General features: G+C 39.8%; 1 protein-coding gene across 1 annotated transcript in view; it reads left to right on the top strand.

Moving 5' to 3' along the window:
- Positions 1 to 252: 252 nt before the first annotated feature.
- NF1 (neurofibromin 1) overlaps positions 253 to 19,576 on the top strand; it is a 388,569-nt gene continuing 369,245 nt past the window's right edge. Inside the window, exon 1 of the mRNA XM_007937345.2 lies at positions 253 to 312. Coding sequence (XP_007935536.1) covers positions 253 to 312 — 60 coding nt within the window. The remainder of the gene's footprint in view (positions 313 to 19,576) is intronic.

The raw sequence follows: 19,576 nt of genomic DNA, 5'->3' as shown, positions 1-19,576 counted from the left end.
CCCCCTCCCCTCCCCGGGCCCCCTTTCCCCCGTCCCCTCCCCCCAGCCGCCTTGCCAACGCCCCCTTCCCCTCTCCCCCTCCCGGCTCGGCGCAGACCCCCCATCCCCACCCCCGTGGGAACGTTCGGAGCCTGCACTCCTCAGACCTTCTCCTCGTTTCTTCCCTCACCTCAGCCCCCGCTCCCCGCCCTCTTCCCGGCCCTGGGCGCCGGCCGACTGGTTCCTCCACCGCCCCCCGGCCGCGGGGAGGACATGGCCGCGCACAGGCCGGTGGAATGGATCCAGGCCGTGGTCAACCGCTTCGACGAGCAGGTAACGGGCCCTTGGCTGGCGGGAGGTGGGAGCGGAGTGGGGGTAGGGATGGAGTGTGGGTGAGGGGAGGAAGGAGCAGCCGCCTCCCCCGCGGCTGCCTCAGGCTCTGGAGGAAGGCAAGGGGGGAAACGAGTGAGGGTGGCTAAGGGGGGAGGTGCGGGGAAGGAGGGACGGCTGGTAGCTCCAGCTTCCCTTCCCTCCTAAGTCGGGGGGTGGGACCATTTTCTTGTCCACCCCTCCGACCCTTCATCCTCTTTATCCACAGCCTTTCCGATTTCTAATAGGGATGGTGACCTGGAGGTGCTTCCCACTTCCATTTAATCAGGCCTCCCCATGACTTTTTTTTTTTGAACGGTGCGGGGTAACGATTGGGGTTCCCTCTCCCTCTGTGCATCTCCTAACTGGGGGTGAGTGACTGAAGGAACTCTAAGGCCTGCCTTGTGTACCCCCAATAGGAGAAAGATAACATCTCGCCCCTCCCCCCGTCTCTTCAGCTTCCTCTCTTGGTGGGGGAAGAGTAGAAGCTGGGAAAGCACAGGTTCTTACTGACTTTCTGCTCCATCGCCTCAGCGTGGCCCAAGTGCACACACACTGCTCATCTTTTTGATAGCCCACACGGGCGTCCTCCCATATCTCGATGAGACAAGACCAGCTTTCACATTGCCATTTGCAGTGGAAACTGTTGTTCTCATTCCCCCTGCTTCTGAACTATTTTTCCCTTCCTTGGTACTTGTAGTTTCCCAGTATTTCGCCAGCGGTCTGAGAACGTGAATATTGCTTTCTTGTGTGAGAATCATGGGGAGTAAGAGGAGAAGGGTGAAAGGAAAGTGGGAAACTGTATCTGAGCTGAGAACAGAAAACAGAGACAGCTGGGATGTGGTCCTGTACCTGATAATTCACCTAGTGTTTTGTTTTTTCAACTCTTTTCTCTTGGTTGACTAAGAATTTTCATTGAGAATATTTGGAATGGGGGAAAAAAAGTTTCATAGCTTGAGGAGGTGACTTTTAATCCCTGAGCTTCACACACTTAAGTAATGGGTCTGGTCGGAATAAATGCACACAGCCTTTTGTCAGTGGGAATTAGTTAAACCGTGCTATTGTAGGTGCTTGGGGGTGATTTAAAGGGATGCTTTTTGTTTGCTGTTGCAGTTCTACCGTGGGCTTCCTGTGATGAGGGAATTGTTTAAGGTTGAGTCAATCAATTTTGTTTACCGGATTTAATAATAAAACTGATTATGAAGAGCTGAGTAGGGTGGGGAGGGGCTTCACTTATTTGATCCCTAAACATTTCCTGTAAGGCTCGTAGAGTGCTTTTGACCTACCTGGAAGATATTTGGGAATAGGCAGAGGAAGTTGAGAAGAAAGTACATAAATAAAAGAGAATTGCAAAGCAGAGCTTGGAGGGATTTTCACACATCCTGCTTCCAGGCCAAAAGGCATCTAACCAACTCTGCTACTAATTTAACCAACGAAGTAAAATGTTACTGCTTATAACAGATTGCATCATTGATAGGGATTAGATTTAAAACTTGATAGAAAAGACTTTCTCTGTGTAAATTAAAAATGTATTTAAAGGGTACCCAAGAACACCAGAGGTTCAGCAGCAAAGTCTGGATGTAGGAATTTAAAGGATTCACATCACAATTGTTGTTCCCAAATACTAATTATTTTTTTTTAATTTTATTCGCTTCTTACCTGTTGCTCTCTAGGTTTATCTGTGACATAAGAAAAGATAGTTTTCTAAATTTTAAAAGAGGAATGATTTTTGATAATATGCCCAGTGATGCAAAAAAATATTTCTCTTGTCTACGGTGTTAAAAACCGTAGGCTTTGTTGTTTGCTTTGTCATGTATACTGTGGAATCAAACTCACCACCATCTGTTATAAAGTAAAGAGATAAGTTTTTTAAACAGAGGCATTTTCTCATATTCCTTGTTGTAATTAAGGGATAGTTGCATAGGGCAGATTATCACTCACATTTTTCTCTTACAAGGTTAAAGCTCTCAAATGTAAGCATTTTCCGTGATAAACATAATGCGTGTTCATTTATTATAGAAGTAGTAAATGCTTAATTCAAATTAGAGTTCATCTTAATGGTTGGGATTGTGTATTTTTAATGAGAAAACTGAGGCACAGAGAGGTTAAGTGACTTCCCAAGGTCACACAGCGGAATAACGAGATCTTTACTTTGCAGAGTATTGAGTGATGGAAATCAGGGTGATAATCTACTGGAGAAATATCCCATAGGATTTGTTTTAATAATCCATTAAGTATAGTTAGAGTTTATATTACGTTTTTTATTTTGGGGGGAAAAGACCTCCATTTAATGAGAGATACTTGTATAAGAATGTTACATGTTTCAAGTATTGCTGAAAGTTGTGAATTTTGAAAATAACTGCCTGAACTTTGTTTTACTGGGCCCAGGGGGAGTTGAGCTTCTTTTCATCCCAGTTTAAGATGTGTGGTATGTTGAAACATTTCAGTTCCCAGAGAGCATGTGCATATCTAAAGATAGCAATTCTGTTTATGATTGAATTGATGTTTTGGTTGGACTTCTGATATTTGTAGTGATTAAAGCAGAAGTGGATAACAGGCATATTGTACTCCAGTGGGTATTGCTCAGTGACTTGGTAGACCCATTTAAAATAAGTGAGCAGCAGTGTTCCATCTTGACATTTTGAGCTCAGGTCCTTATTTCCAAGTGGGTGAAATATTGGAATTAAACCTAATATATGGCCTAAGTTGAGCGATTATTACTGATTTTAAAAGTAATTATGTCCTTCACCAGGGAAATGGCAGTTCCAAAAATGGACACCCAGAAAGCTGACTGTATCAGTCATATCTTCTGCATTTCCTTAGCCTGCCTTTATTGTGTTGAATAGTAAACTTCTAAATTGAAATTGCTTTAAATATGACTAATTAACTGAGTTCTGAACGAATTGGAGAGAACCTTGTTTTATTTGGAAGAATGTCTGTCTGGGCATACCATACCTGTTCACATGACCCACCTAGTTCTGTGCCCTATCAGTCCTGTAGGGCTTCATTTCTAAAATGGAGTAAAGGAAAATGGTTATTTGAAGTTTGTGTGTGTGTGTAAGAAGTTGAAAACAAGGCATCCAGAAATGATTTGTTGTGCATATATTTATTTAAGCTTGTATTTTCCATATCTGAACAGGTAAAAACAGGATACAAGAAGTGAAAAAGAGAAACTTTTTTTTTTTTGTTAAACACAATAAATTTTTGGTTTGTAATAGCATATACCAACTAAAGGAGCTCCAGTGGCATGCATCTGACTGCTAACCAGAATGTTGGTGGTTCAAACCCATCAGCTGTTCCACAGAAGGAAGATGGTGCAATCTACTCCCGTAAAGATTTACTGCCTCGGAAACCCAGTGGGGGTCGCTATGAGTTGGATTCGACTCAGTGGCAGTGAGTTTGGTTTGGTTTGATACCAGCTGTTGGTTGTTGTCAATTGAATGCCCTTGAAATTTATGGTGTAAAACTAACAGTATGAAATGACAACTCCCTTTGAGGTTACAAACCATGTTAGTTGACCAAGTAGATAGATTTTGTAAAACTTTGAAGCTGTTTTGGACTAAAATCCCCTAACCTTGTTCCTAAAGCCTGATCTACCATTTTTCTGGTAGCCTAGTGCCTAAAGCATTTGACTGCTAACTGGAAAGTTGGTGATTCAAACCCACCAGCCACTCTACAGAAGGAAGACTGGGCAATCTTCCATAAAGATTTACCACTTTGGAAACCCAAAGGGGGTTTCTATGAGTCGGAGTTGACTTGGTGGCAGTAAGTTTTTATGAATAACTTGAAATTGTATACTCTTTTTATAGTGAGAGAGAATTTTATGGTGAGTGAGAAATAATGCTTATTCTTATTCTGGAACTCATCTCCCCACCACCCTTCTTATTTCCTCCAGCTGGTCCACAATTAGTTGGCCTGCCCCTCCCCCATCTATCATCTTCAGGTTTTATGTTTCTTCCTTTTCACTTTCAAGGTTACTAAGATTTTCTTTCTTTTGAATATCTACTTGGTCCTGCAGCTTTCTCTCTACAGACAAATCCTTTTCCTCCTTCTGTTGCCAGATATGTGCTGCCGGTAGTATGTATCCACATATTTCCTCTGTAACTCTCTGAAAAGTATCTTCTACCTCACCCTCCTTCTGGATTGCTGCTTTCTTGAAGGTGATTCCTTCTGGCAAGACATAGTGGTCTTTACTGTAATGTCACTGAGGTGTTCTGCTACCCCTTGAAACCACTTTCCTCCAAGTCCCCATGACACAATACTTGTGCATTTGTTGTTGTTGTTAAGTGCTGTCGAGTCATACCTGACTCTTAACGACCCCTCCTTGGGTTTCCGAGGCAGTATCACTACTGAAGTAGATTGCCTCATCTTCCTTCCAAAGAGTGGCTGGTGGGTTTGAACCGCCAGCCTTCTGGTTTGCAGTCCAGTGCGTTAGGCACTACACTACTAGAGCTCCCACTTGTGCATTTACAGATCCTTATATATTGATCCAGGAACTCTGGTGGCGTAGTGCCTAAGGCATTTGACTGCTAACCAGAAGATTGGTGGTCGCTATGAGTCGGTTCCAACTCAGTGGCAGTGCGTTTGGTTTGGTTATAGATTGATGTTCTCATGGATTCTTGTACAGTGAGCAGTGCAGGTATTAGCCATGTTTTTTATAGGTGCATTTTCTCTATCATATTATGCTACCCATCATTGAACTGGGGGTTTTATCGGGGATCTGGGTTTTTATTCTACTATCTACTGTTTATGTCCTTATGCCAGCCATTGAATCTCTATGTATCCTAGATTTCCTCATCTCATGGAAAATAATTGACTAGAGAATCTGTAAAATTCTCTTCCTAGTTTAAATATTCTATGATTTTAATATTGTAAGAGCATCACTTTGTGCTACAACAATCCATTGGGAGCTGACTCCACTCAGTTTTGCGAACTATTCCTCCTTATGCCTTAGTGTGCGTCCTGTTCTGGCAGTCTGCTGTTCATGTCATGCTTATTCCTGCCTCAGGGTCTTTGTTTATGGCCGCTGCTTTCTGAATGTTTTCGTTCCACCTTTGTGCTGTTCTAATTCCTATCCATGTTTCAAGGTCCAACTCAAGCTTCATTTTTTTCATGAAGTCCTTTTAGACCAAACACTGCTATCTCACTTTTTGGTGTCCTGGTCACTCAGGACAAAATCACACTGTTTCTCCCATCAGGGTGGTTGGTTGAACACAGCTTAGCGTTGTTTCTTTTATTTTTATGTCTCAAGTAGTGTAAAGTTTCTGACAAGCAGGAAGCCCCTGTTAGAAATCTCTTTTAGTACCCAGCACTGTTATGTGCACATAGTATATCATTGATGGAATGTTTTGACTTGACTCCTGGTTGAAGAGTAGACTGGGTAAAAGGAGTGGTAATTTTTAACTTTGTTTTAGATTTAAAGGACTGAATTTTAGTTTAATGTTTTCAGTAGCTGAGCGTTTATAAGTTAAGTGATATTTTAACTAGGAATGGGTAAAAAGTGAGCAATAAAGGAGGAACTTGTACATGTTTACTTTTCCTTCCATAGAGTGAAAATGCTTTTTAAATCAGTTTTCATATCAAATTAACTTACCTTTGTGATCTTGGATATGTCACTTAAGTTTTACAGTGGTCTGAAAGGACAGTGACTGTGAAACACTTTGAAAAGTTTAAGGTTAATCAAATATAAGATGTGTATATTTTCTTTACGGCTTACTATTGTGTTTCACAAAATAAAAGAAATTGATTAGTCTCTGAATATGTACCTTGGGCTGCACCACACTTCAGCATTCACTGACAAACACTTAGGGTACTGATAGCATCTTTCTGTAACACATGGTGGCTTCCCATAATTGATCTATTTTTTTGTTTTATCATCTAATTTGTGGCATACATATAATGTGACTATTTAAGTTTGGAAAGTATAAAGTATAAATAAAAAGCCAGCAATATTGTTACGTTTGATTTAAAATATTCCAGTTCTTTATACTTCTCTTCTTAATTGACATTTTACCTATAGAAAATTAGATTATTTTTTGAAATCTGCTTTGTTTTGGTGTTTGGCAAACAGAGAATTTTGTCCTTAAATAAAAGTTTAGTGATATGGTACAGTAGTTAGAATGCCTTATTTGGGCATCTTTGTTCTTTAAATTCCTCAGACTGCTATGAGGTATTTTGTTTTAGCCTTTAAGTTTGGTGTTCTGGGATTCTATATAAAATCTGTTGTTTCATTACAATAACATGCTTATAAGAGTGAGCAGTGTATTAATTAAAAACATGTGGTTTGGACACGTGTTCTTTAAGTCTCTCTTTCATTGAGAGGTGTGTGTGTGTGTGTGTGTGTATAAGACAAGGGACTGGCAGTATAGGAGGCCTCATTTTTTTTTTAAAGGAAGTTTAAGGAGAATAATGTTCTATAGAAGCAGTAGAAGGGAATGTTTGTGGTCAGCTTAAACCGTTAAAAGGCCTGGAATCAATATTGAAGTATTATATGGGCATTTAAAGCTATTTCTTTGTGGAGGATTGATTTGTATTCCTAAAGGCATTGGCTTATTTCATCTGGTATCTTTTAAAATGCTCTATTTTTGGGGGATTAGGAAGAAGATGAGACAAAGTTTGTTTTTGACCTTGAAGACTAGAAAAGTTAAATTGTATAACATCATAGTGACTGTGAATTAAATTATTTAAGGTTTCTGTGATTTGTAAATTGCTGTATCCTACTGGGTGGTAGAGCCTTCAGTAAACAGCACTCTTAGAAGTTGTATTGAATAAAAATTTAACATTATAAAATGTAAATTACAGCTGATATTGATAATGCTTTTTTATTAAGGTCTCTTAAAGTGCCTAAGGAGCTCTGGTAGCATAGTGCCTAAGGCACTTGACTGCTAACCAGAAGGCTGGCGGTTCAAACCCACCAGCCACTCTTTGGAAGGAAGGTTGGGCAATCCTACTTCCATAGCGATACTGCCTCGGAAACCCAAGGAGGGGTCGCTATGAGTCGGGGCCGACCCGATGGCAAATAACAACAACAATAAAGTGCCTACGTAGGAGCTCTGGTGGCGTAGTGCCTAAGGCATTTGACTGCCAACCAGAAGGCTGGCAGTTCAAACCCACCAGCCACTCCTCAGAAGGAAGGTTGGGCAATATACTTCCGTAGGGATACTGCCTCAGAAACCCAAGGAGGGGTCGCTATGAGTTGGATATGACTTGATGACAGTGGGTTTGGTTTGGTTTGGTTTGGTTTTAAAGTGCCTACAGTAGACTGCATATTTGACCATTTCATATGTTACATGCCTGTCACATTGTGGTAGAGTGGCTTAATTAATATGGCTCTTTCAGCCATGGTCTTTGTGACTTTCAACAGATGACTGGGTGGGACTGTGCAAATGTCAGGTGCTTGTGGCCCACCAAGGGGATTAGATGGCTTGTTAATAATGTAAAAAATAATGTAAAACATCCTTGTGGGGGTTGGACCTCGCACATAAGGTGTGTGAAACCCTTACACGAGGCTTGATAACTTTTGCCATCTCACTAGGTTTAAATTGAGCCATCCCATAAGTTGTAAGGTGGCTCTCATTACCATTAAGAAAGAGCCAGCAGCGGAGAGGGTGTCCTTGGACCCAAGATCCTTGCATTGAGATGTCAGAGAGACAACGATAGCAGAGTCAGTATAACCAGGAAAGCAACATGAGAGAGCAGCGGGCTTCCCAGCTCACAAAGCGAGAAAGCTAAGTGCTTTCGGGCAGGAGACTTGCTGGTGGAGTGGGGTGCCTCTTTGGGTACCTATTGGCAGAGCTGGAAAAGCTTTATAACATTTGTCCGAGGAGGGCAGAGGCTGAGGCTAGACAGAGAAATGTGCCAGTGGCACAGCTAGGAAGAAACTGTCCTGGTTGAGGAACTGTATCCTGACTCATTTTTGATCCTGAATTATAACCTGTTACTTCCCTAGTAAATCCCAAACTCTTGAGTATTGTGTGTGAGTTGTGTGTGGCTATTGCAGTGAATTATTGGGTCTAGCAGAGTAGTGAGTGCTATGGGAGGCACCATTAGTGTTAGACTTGGTAAAAAGATTGAAGGGTGGCAGGATGTCTGACCTCCTGCTGGTAGAAATCAACCTCAGGCTGTTGATCTCCTGGATCCTCCTTCCCCCTTGTTATGTTAGAGGAGGTCGAAAGCCACCCCCATGTCCTTTTTGCAGATACATTGTTATATTCTTTGGTTTTCTGAAAGTGCCTTTTGAGCTATTGTCTATAAAAAGCTTCTTGTTGAGACAAAGTCCTAAGGTAATAGGAATTCCATCCTGTTGTAATGGAGAATTGGAATTATCTTCTAAAACTTTACATATTTTTACTATAAATGGTACTAATTTGCAGTAGCAATAACTTGTGGTGCAAACCTCCAGATTGCATATTTTCTTTAAACCACAGTCTGGCACTCTTTTAGTTTGGCTTAGGGTTGCCGCGAAAGCCTACAAGCTGTTGCCTGCCCCTATTCATATTTTATAGCTGTCAATGTCTTATCCTGTGAATTTCAGAGAATTTACTTAACTTTTCCAGGTGAAATCCTTTCACAGTGACTCCCCAGTAGGGGGATGTATTTAGTGTTAGGGACATGAAGTTAATTTAGTAAATAACAGGACTTTCAGAAAGTTACCTTTAAAGGACTTTATTTTTAATCACAATTTTTTATTCAGATAATGAATGACCTTTTAAGTAATTATGGCTCACAACAATCTCAAATGACACTTTTGTGCTTATTGTTGACAGCTTGTGTAGTCATAATAACTTGGGCATAAGAAAACAATTCTTAACACCTCAAGTTTGTGTGAGCAGCATACTGTGTAGTAAGAGAAAACTCTTAACTGTGCAACATGTATTGTGGCCTTGGGCAAGTCATTTAACCTCTCTGAATTGTTTTCTGTGTTTTAATCTGTAAAATGGGGATAATACCTGTCCTCTTCACATCATAATGAGCCCTGGTGACTCAGTGGTTAAGTGCTCAGCTGCTAATTGAAAGCCACTGGTAGTTTGAACGCACACAGTGGCTTTGCCGGAGAAAACCATGTGGGACAGTTGTAGTCTGTTACATGGGGTTGCTGAGTTGAAACTGACTTGTTGTTAGGTGCTGTTGACTCTGTTCCAACTTCTAGTGACCCTATGTATGACACAATGAAACACTGCCTGGTGCTGCACCATCTTCACAATCGTTGCAATGCTTGAGTGCGTTGTTGTAGTCACTGTACCAGTCCATCCTTGTTGAGGGTTTTCCTCTTCCTCTCTGGCCCTCTGTTTTATCAAGCATGATAGTATTCTTCAGGGACTGGTCTCTTGCACATGAGACGAAGCCTCACCATCCTTGCTTTTAAGGAGCATTCTGGCTGTACTTCTTCAAACAGATTTATTTGTTCTTCTGGCAGTCCATGGTATTCGGTATTCTTCGCCAACACCATAATTCAGATACATCAGTTCTTCGGTGACTTGATGGCTCCTAGCAAAAACAAGAACTCACATCATGGGTTTGTTTAGTGTCTTAAGTGTGAATTTTTAAATATGAAACTGTAAATAGTCAAAAATTGTATTTCAGGCAGTTTACTGGATAACAGTTGAGTTCTGTTCCTAAGTCTGTCTTTAAGTTGAGTTTGTACTTAAGTTGAAACAGTTAGGTATGGTTTGTATCTAACATGTTAGTCAAATGTCTTAGTATAGGGTATATAGTACCTTTTTATACATAAAAACATTACAGAAACTCTTTCAGATACACTAAAATATATTTAACATTATACATTAAATAATAATAATATCTTGCGTGTTGCAAAGTAGCACCATTTGTAATTATGGCCATTGTGTATATTTTGAATTTTTACACAGTAGGCTTTACAGCATTGGTTCGTATCTACTAAGACAGATGTTTATAACCTAGGGACTGCCTGTACTACAGTTACTGTCTTGGGCAGTATTTTTCTATCCACTCTTGCTTTATATTTATAGTTTGGCATTTATTATTATTTCTACTGTGCACAAGAAAAAATAAAAGCAGAGAGGCAAAGCGACTTGTTCACAATCATATGACATAATTGAGTTTGAACTAGAGTATGGGTGCCTTCATCCTTAGAGCATTAACTTTCAAATAAATTGAGCTTTATGAAAGAGGTCTACGTTTTTGTGATAGAACAAATAACGTAAAGTAACAGATGTATTATAGCTTCTTCACTTGAAGACTGTTAATTTATGATTTATCTTTCATGTTTGTATGAGAATATCTGGAAATCGTTTTTGATTGGTCATGTGTTAGGAATAGACATTAAGTTTTACGCATTTTATCCTTGATTTCTTTATCATTATTTTTACCTTATCAAAGTTTCTTTGGCTACTAGAAGTTGTAACATTGTTCCCCTTTTATTTAGTTTTATAATATTTCATTATACTCACCTTAGATTTTCAGATGAGAAGAGCTCCATTCTGAATGTGAGAGAATACAATTTATGAGACTACCAAAAGGAATATACATTTATTTAAGCTTCGCTTTCAAACTCAAAATGAACATTCCACTTAGAATTTGATTAAATTTAAGGTGACCCTTTTCACTTTGGTAGTATTGAGTGCCTTGTCCTGTTGGATTTCTGGATATCTTATGTTGTTTGCTAGCTCTAGTTTTTCAGCTCTTTTCACCTTGTAACAAATTTCAAATCCTTTATCTTGTCTTCTGGAATATTTTTTTCTGCTTCCTGTCTTTCTGTCTTAGTTCAGCGCTGCTAAAGTGTTACATGTGCCTTTATGCTCCAGGCAGGTCTTCTTCCTTTTGGATAATTGAGGGGGAAAAAAAAGAAGCATTTGTACTTCCTGTTATGTTGCAGTTTTTGGCCTCTGATAAATGACTTTGTGGTAGCAGATGGGAGAGATGGTAGGTTATGTTTTGGTCAAATGTTGACCATGAGGGTGATTGAAGACCTGGCTCTGGCTTCTGCTCTGACACAGCTACCTTTGTGACGTGATGTAAATCTCCTAAATTCTGAGCCTCTTTCATTATCTGTAAAATAGGAGAACTGTGATCTGACAATTGAAAACTTTATAATACTTAAAATGGATTAATTTTTGTTTCATTTTTTTGAGCCAGTCCTCTGACTGAAAAACAAAATGATTCCAGTCACTAATCGATTAGTCATGGATCCTTAGACGGAATCTGAGATTATTTAAGTCCTACTTTTGCAGTAACCCTGACAGATGATTTTCCAACTTCAACTTGGGTATTTATGTTAAAAAAAGACTACAGTAGTAATTCATGTTCGTTGTAGAAATATGGAAAGTGCAGCAAAAGTCACAAAAAGTAAATGAAAGTCTTTTATAATACCACAACTCAGAGGGAACCACTATTAAAATTTTGGTGTATGTAACTAAGGGTGTTGATTCTGAAATCAGACTGTCTGGATGTGAAGCCCTGCTCTCTGCCATCACTTATTAGCTGTTAGCCAAGTTAAACTCTTTAAGCTTAAGTTTCTTCCTTTGTAAAATAAGGTAAATAATAATATCTCCTTCACAGGGGTGGTTGTGAGATTTAAATAAGGAAATATATGTAAAGAATGTGGCACGGTTTCTGGCACATAGAATGAGTTCAATAAACATTGGCTACTTTTTTAAAAAAAGTTTTATTGTGATTTGGGTGAAGGTTTACAGAGCAAATTCATTTTCCATACAGCATTTCATAATGTTGGTAGCATAGTGGCTAAGGCACTTGACTGCTAACCAGAAAGTTGGAGGTTCAAACCCACCAGACACTCTTTGGAAGGCAAGTTGGGCAATCTACTTCTGTAGTGATACTGCCTTGGAAACCCAAGGAGGGGTTGCTATGAGTCGGTCCGACTTGATGGCACATAACAACAACAACAACAACAACAACATTATTGTTACCTCGTGAGAAATAAAGGAGCTCTGGTGGCACAGTGCCTAAGGCGTTTGACTGCTAACCAGAAGGTTGGCAGTTGAAATCTACCAGCCGCTCCCCAGAAGGAAGACAGGGCAATCTACTTACTTAAAGATTTACTGCTTCGGAAATCAAGTGGAGATCTCTGTGAGTCAGAGTTGACTAAATGAGGTGGTCATTGTTTGTTCAAGTTGGCTCCAAATCATGGTGACATTATATGTAACAGAACTAAACATTGCCTGGTCCTGTGCTGTATTCATGATTGTTGGTATAATTGGATTCATTATTGTGGTGGTTGTGTCAACCCATCTCATTGAGGGTTTTCCTCATTTTCACTGACCCTGTACTTTATGAAGGAGCTCTGGTAGCATAGTGGCTAAGGCACTTGACTGCTAACCAGAAGGCTAGTGGTTCAAACCCACTACCCACTCCTCAGAAGGAAGGTTGGACAATCTACTTCCACAGTGATATTGGCTTGGAAACCCAAGGAGGGGTCACTATGAGTCGGGTCTGACTTGACGGTACATAACAACAACAACAACAACAGTACCAACAACAACTACTTTATGAAACACGGTAATCTTTTCTAGCACCTGGTCTGTCTTGGTGATGTGTCCAAATCAAGTAAGCGAGCCGAAGTCTTGCCATCATTGCTTCTGTGGAGCATGCTGGTTGTATTTCTTCTCAGGCTGATTTGTTCATTCTTCTGTGAGTTTACAGTATATTCAATATTCTTTTCTAACACTGTAATTCTAACGCGTCAGTTCTTCTGTTTTCCTTGTCCAGCTTTCTCATGCATATGAGGCGATTGAAAACAACATGGCTTGGGTCCAGTACATCTTGGTAGTAAAAGCTACGTCTTTACTTTTTAAAACTTCAAAAAGAGGTCTTTTGCCAAAGATTTGTCCATTGCACTATGTCATTTGATTTGTTGACTGCCGCTTCCGTGGGCATTGATTGTTGATCCAAATAGAATGAAATCTTTGACAACTTCATTTTTTCCCCTTCATTTATCATGGTGATATGTATCAGTCCACTTGTGAGGATTTTCATTTTCTTCACATTCAGGTGTAATACATACTGAAGGCTGTGTGTAGTTTTTAACCTCTTAGTAAGTACTTTAAGTCATTTCCATTTTCAGCAAGCAAAATAGTATCATCTGCATATTGCCAGTCATTAATGAATCTTCATCTTATCCTGATGCTGAGTTGTCTTTCATGTACTTCAGCTTCACAGACTGTTCAGCATCCAAATTGGATAAGTCAAAAAATACAGCCCTAAAATACAACCTAGGAGCTCTGGTAGCATAGTGCCTAAGGCACTTGACTGCTAACCAGAAGGCTGGCGGTTCAAACCCACCAGCCACTCCTCGGAGGGAAGGTTGGGCAGTCCTACTTCCGTAGTGATAACTGCCTCGGAAACCCAAGGAGGGGTCGCTATGAGTCGGGGCCGACTCAACAGCAAATAACAACAACAACAACAACAAAATACAACCTTTTCAAAATGTAAACCATGCAGTATCCTCTTCTATTTGTTCCTAATTGTACCTTCATTAACTTTACAGAATAAATTTGTCCCTTTACAAATATTTGAAGACATACAATAAATATTCTGTAGATCTTTTCTTTTTTCAGGAAAAATATCTAATGCTTCAATTATTTTTCTTAGGACGTATTTTCAGAACATCTCACCATCCTGGTTGTTTCCCATTTGGTGCATTGCTGGTTAAAACTCTGGCGTAACATTTTTCATCTCTTCTCTCATTTAGTTTATGAGGATATTGTGTGAGACTTTTTTTTTAAAAAAACTTAAAAATATTGAGATTCAGGTACACTAGTTTTAGTATTGATTATTGGTACAGTCAACCAATCAAAGAATGTTAATTGGCATTATGTGTTTTTTTCAAGTTTTATTATGAAAAGTTTCAAATGATATAATAGTAGAGAGATTATTATAAATTAATTCCAATGTATCTGTTACCTAGCTTCTACTCATGGCCAATGGTATTTCGTCATATCCCTATCCATTTCCTACCTAACCTAATTTGAAGGAAATCCCAGGCATCATATAATTTCAGCATGACATATTCTTAACTGATGCTGACTTTAAGAGCTGTGTGATACAAAAACTGAGTGAGTACTCAATTGGGAGTCAGAAGGCTTAGAGGTTGAGTCCTGGTGTTTTTATTTACTGAAGTCAACCTGGAAAAGTCACACTGTTTGAGCCTTAGATTCCCAATATGTTGAAAGGAGTGTGTGAGTGTGGGGAGGGGGCATAATGCTACCTGCCCTTTTTCTCAAGACTGTGAGAATCAAAGATTTGAGGTAATATGTGCGAAGGTATTTTGTAAACTGTAAAGTACTTTACCATAGGTAAAGTTTCATTGTTGTTTGCAAATGCTGCAACCCTGTATGAGTGCTAACAAATCATCATAATAACTGGCCTTAAGTTATCTAGATGTTGACATAAAATTAAGTCCATAGTTCTGAAACCACCTAAACCACATTTTGCCCTTAACAGTCCCTGCACTTAGACAATTGGGGCAGCGTTTTCTCATCCTCAGTCTGGCACCTTTCTATTCTTTATGACCTCTCAAAGTTCACTGGCAGCATTTTTCTTTATCATATTTCTAAGCTTTTATCTGTATCTTTGAATTAATTCGTGTAGCCTTGAAAGCAAATAAAGCAGGTAGATGGATTCTTTATGCTTCATCTATCTAGATGTTTTTTTGGTTCTCAACAGTTTTTTTTTTTTAAAATATTTTGTGGTGTTTTTGATGAAAGTTTGCACAGCAAATTAGGTTTCCATTTAACAATTTCTGTACAAATTTGTTCAGTGATGTTGGTTACATTTTTCACAATGTGTCAGCATTCTCATTATTTCTGATCTAGTGGTTCCGTTTCCATTAATCTAGTTAACCTACCCCTCATAACTTCTCATCTAAGCTTTAGGGTAAATATTGACCATTTAGTCTCATATAGGTAACTTTTTTAAAGGAACGCAGTACCTCATGGGTGATATTGTTTATTTTATGAGCCAATCTGTTATTTAGCTGAAATACCTCCAGAAGTAGTTTCACTTCAAATTTAAAAGGGTGTCTCAGTTACTAGTTTTGAGGATTCCTCTTATCTCAACTAGTTTTGAGGACTTTTTGAGAACATGAATTTTTTTCTACACTTTTCTACTGTTCTATCAGGGTCCATATATTGTATCTCTGGTCAGAATGGTCGGTAGTGGTAGCCTGATACCATCTAGTTCTAACCTGAGGTTAGATGATTGTGGTTTGTGAAGGCTAGTCCTTTTTTTTTTTTTTTCTTTTTTAAATTTCTATTGTGATTTGGGTGGAAGTGTACAGAGCAAATTCATTTTCCACAGAGCAGTTCATACACATTTTGTTTCATGACACTGACTGCAATTCCTCGCAACGCAACAGCTCTCTTCCCATTTCCTCCCTGTAGTTACCTCTTCCCTGTGTCCTTCTTTCCTATGCATTCCTGCCCCCAGCTGTCTCCCTGTACAAATGCTGCTCTTCTGTTCTCCCATTATTGATCTCTCCAAGGAGTGTATCTACCTGATGTAAATGGTCACCCTATATGCCAGTCTGTTGTTTGCTGGAAGCCACGGGAGTGAGTTCAGTTCCAGACCTGAAGGGTAACTAGAGGTCATAGTCTCCGGGGTCTCACCAGCCTCTATCAGACCAGTAAACCTGGTCTTTTTTGGTGTGATTCTCAGTTTTGTTCCATATTGCTCTCCCACTCTATGCAGGATCCTCCTGCATTGATCACTTTCTGAATGGTTGACAATGGTAGCTGGGTACAATCTAGGCCTTCTGGTTTCATGGTCATATAGGCTGAGGATCACATGATATGCTAGTCCCTTGGATTAATTGTTGCCATGCATCTTTGGTTTTTGTCATTCTTCTTTGCTCTGGATGAGGAGAAACCCAGTGTTGTATCTAGATGGCTGCTTGCAAACTTTTAAGACCCCAGTTGCTACTCACCAAAGTAGGATGTAGAAAAATGTTTTTGTGTAGTTGTTCTTAGGTGCTGTCAAGTTGGCTCAAACTCATAGGAACCCTGTGTACAACATAATGAGCACTGCCTAGCCAGTCCTGTGCCAGCCTCACAGTCTTTGCTACACCTAAGCCTATTGTTGCAGTCACTGTGTTAGTCCATTTCGTTGAGGGCCTTTCCATTTTTCGTTGACCCTCCACTTTACCAAGCATGATATCCTTGAGGATTGAGTGCCTCTAGCATGACATCCATTTGTTGAAACATCTCAATGGGTATTCCATCAATTCCTGGAGTCTTGTTCTTTGCCAATTCCTTCAGTGCATCTTCAACTTCTTCCTTTCATACCACTGGTTCTTCATCATATACCACCTCCTGAAATGGATGAACATCAACCAATTCTTTTTGGTATGGTGACTGTGTATTCCTTCCATCTTTTTTAGATGTTTCCTGCATCATTCAATATTTTGCCCATAGCATCTTTTCAGTATTGTAACTCAAGGCTTGAATTTTTTTCTTCAGTTCCTTCAGCTTGAGAAATGCCAAGCATATTTTTCCCTTTTGGTTTTCTAACTCCAGGTCTTTGCACATTTCATTATAATAATTGACTTTGTCTTCTTGAACAGCTTTTTGAAATCTTTTGTTTAGGTCTTTTATCTTGTTGTTTCTTCCATTTGGTTTAGCTATTCTCTGTTCAAGGGCAAGTTTCAGAGTCTTTTCTGACACCCATGTTGGTCTTTTTTTGTTTGTTTCCTGTCTTTTTAATGACTTCTTGCTTCCTTCATGAATGATATTCTTGATGTCATCCCACAGTTCCTCTGGTTTTCAGTCACTGGTGTTCAGTGCATCAAATCTATTCTTTAGATGGTCTCTAAATTCAGGAGGAATGTAATTAAGGCCATATATTGGCTCTCATGGACTTGTTTTAATTGTCCTCAGCTTCAACTTGAACTTGCATATGAGCAACTGATGGTCTGTTCTACAGTCAGCTTCTGGCCTAGTTTTGGCTGAAGATATTGAGCTTCTCCATCTCCTCTTTCTACAGATGTAGTCAATCTGATTCCTGTGTACTGCCATCTGGTGAAGTCCACATGTATAGCCACTGTTTATGTTGTTGACAAAAGGTATTTGCAGTGACTAAGTTGTTGGTCTTGCAAAATTCTGTCCTGTGATCTCCAGTGTCATTTTTATCACCAGGACCATATTTTCCAAAGGAAAGGAAAGACAGGGCATTCAGGAGAGAGCAAGCAAGTGGCAGAGGGATCCAGGTAAGGGGAGCGACCCAGGCCTCAACCCTCAAGGAGCAGGAAAAGCAGAGTGGAAAGAAAAGGAAAGCTAGGGCGTTCAGGAGAGAGTGAAGAAGCAGCAGAGGGATCCAGGTAAGGGGATGGACCCAAGCCTCAACCCCCAAGCGGCAGGAAAAGCAGAAGGGAAAGGAGAGTAAAGCCAGGGTGTCCAGGACAGAGCAAGCAAGTGGCAGAGGGATCCAGGTAAGGGGAGGGTAGAGAGGTTTTGAACAGCTAAGGGAGACAGACTTACCTGTCAGTTTGTTGTACTGTGGTGGCGTGTTGCTATGAGACTTGAGTCTGTGCCACCGGTGTTTCAAATGCCAGCAGGGTTACACATGGTGCACAGGTTTTGGCACGGCTTGCAGACTGAGACAGACTAGGAAAAAGGAAGAGACCATCCACTTCTCAAAGAATTGGCCAGGGAAAACCCTATGAATAGCAGAGAAACACTGTCTGTTACAGTACTAGGCAACTATATGAATAGCCCCCAGAAACACCGTCTGATACAGTGTAGGAGGATGAGCCACTTAGGTTGGAAGACTCTCAAACTGTCTGGAAAAGAACCACATCATCAGAATAGAACCGTTTTTACTGATAAAGATAGAGTAAAGCTTTTGAAACCTCCATTTGCTGATGTGACACGACTCAAATTGAGGAGAAATAGCTGCAAACATACATTAATAATTGGAACATGGAATGTACAAAGTATGAATGTAAGAAAATTGGAAGTTGCCAAAAGTGAAATAGGATGCATAAAGATTGGTATCCTAGGCATTAGTAAGCTGAAGTGGACCAGTTTTGGACATTTTGAATCAGACAACCATATGATCTACTATGCTGGGAATGACAATTTGAAGAGGAATGGTGTGACATTCACTGTCACAAAGGATGTTTTAAGATCTGTCCTGAAGTACAATGCTGTCGGTGATAGGATAATATCCATACGTCTACAAGGAAGACCAGTTATTAAGACTATTATTCAAGTTTATGCCCCAACCACCAAAGCCAAAGATGAGGAAATTGAAGATTTTTATCAACTTCTGAAGTCTGAAATTGACCAAATGTGCAATCACGATGTGTTAATTATCACTGGTGACTGGAATGCAAAAGTTGGAAACAAAGACGAATCACTAGTAGTTGGAAAATATGGCCTTGGTGACAGAAATAATGCTGGAGATTGCATGATAGAATTTGCAAGACCAGAGAGACTTATTCATTGCAAATACCTTTTTTCAGCAACACAAACGGTGGCTATACATGTGGACTTCACCAGATGGAATACACAGGAATCAGATTGACTACATCTGTGGCAAAAGGTGATAGAGAAGCTCATTATCTTCAGCCAAAACCAGGTCAGGAGCTGACTGTGGAATCAACTACTCATTTTCAAGTTCAACTTGAAATTGAAGACAATTAAAACAAGTGCACAAGAGCCAAAATATGATCTTGAATATATCCCTCCTGAATTCAGAGACCATCTGAAGAATAGATTTGATGCATTGAACACCAGTGACCGAAAACAAGAATAATTGTGGGTTGCCATCAAGAACATCATCCATGAAGAAAGTATGAGGTCATTAAAAATACAAGAAAGAAAGAAAATACCAAAATGGATGTCAGAAGAGACTCTGAAGCTTGCCTTTGAGCAGAGAAGCCAAAGCAAATGGAAGAAATGACAAGATAAAAGAGCTGAACAGAAGATTTCAAAGAGCAGTTTGAGCAGACAAAGCCAATTACTGTAATGAAATGTGCAAAAACCTGGAGTTAGAAAACCAAAAGAGAAGAATACACTTGGCATTTCTCAAGTTGAAAGAACTGAGGAAAAAATTTAGGCCTCGAGTTGCAATATTGAAAGATTCTCTGGGCAAAATCTCTCTTTCTATATATATATAGATATATTTTTTATTGTGATTTGGGTGAAGATTTACAGAGCAAATTTACTTTCCATACAGCAGTTCACATATACTTTGTCTCATGTCATTGACCACAGTTTACCACAATGCAACAGCTCCC

This window comes from Orycteropus afer, unplaced genomic scaffold (assembly GCF_000298275.1).
Source record: "Orycteropus afer afer isolate SDZICR_OR568_19922 unplaced genomic scaffold, OryAfe1.0 scaffold00042, whole genome shotgun sequence".
Lineage (NCBI taxonomy): Eukaryota > Metazoa > Chordata > Mammalia > Tubulidentata > Orycteropodidae > Orycteropus > Orycteropus afer.
The sequence above is the reverse complement of the archived record's forward strand: the minus strand, read 5'-3'. Positions and strand labels throughout refer to the sequence as shown.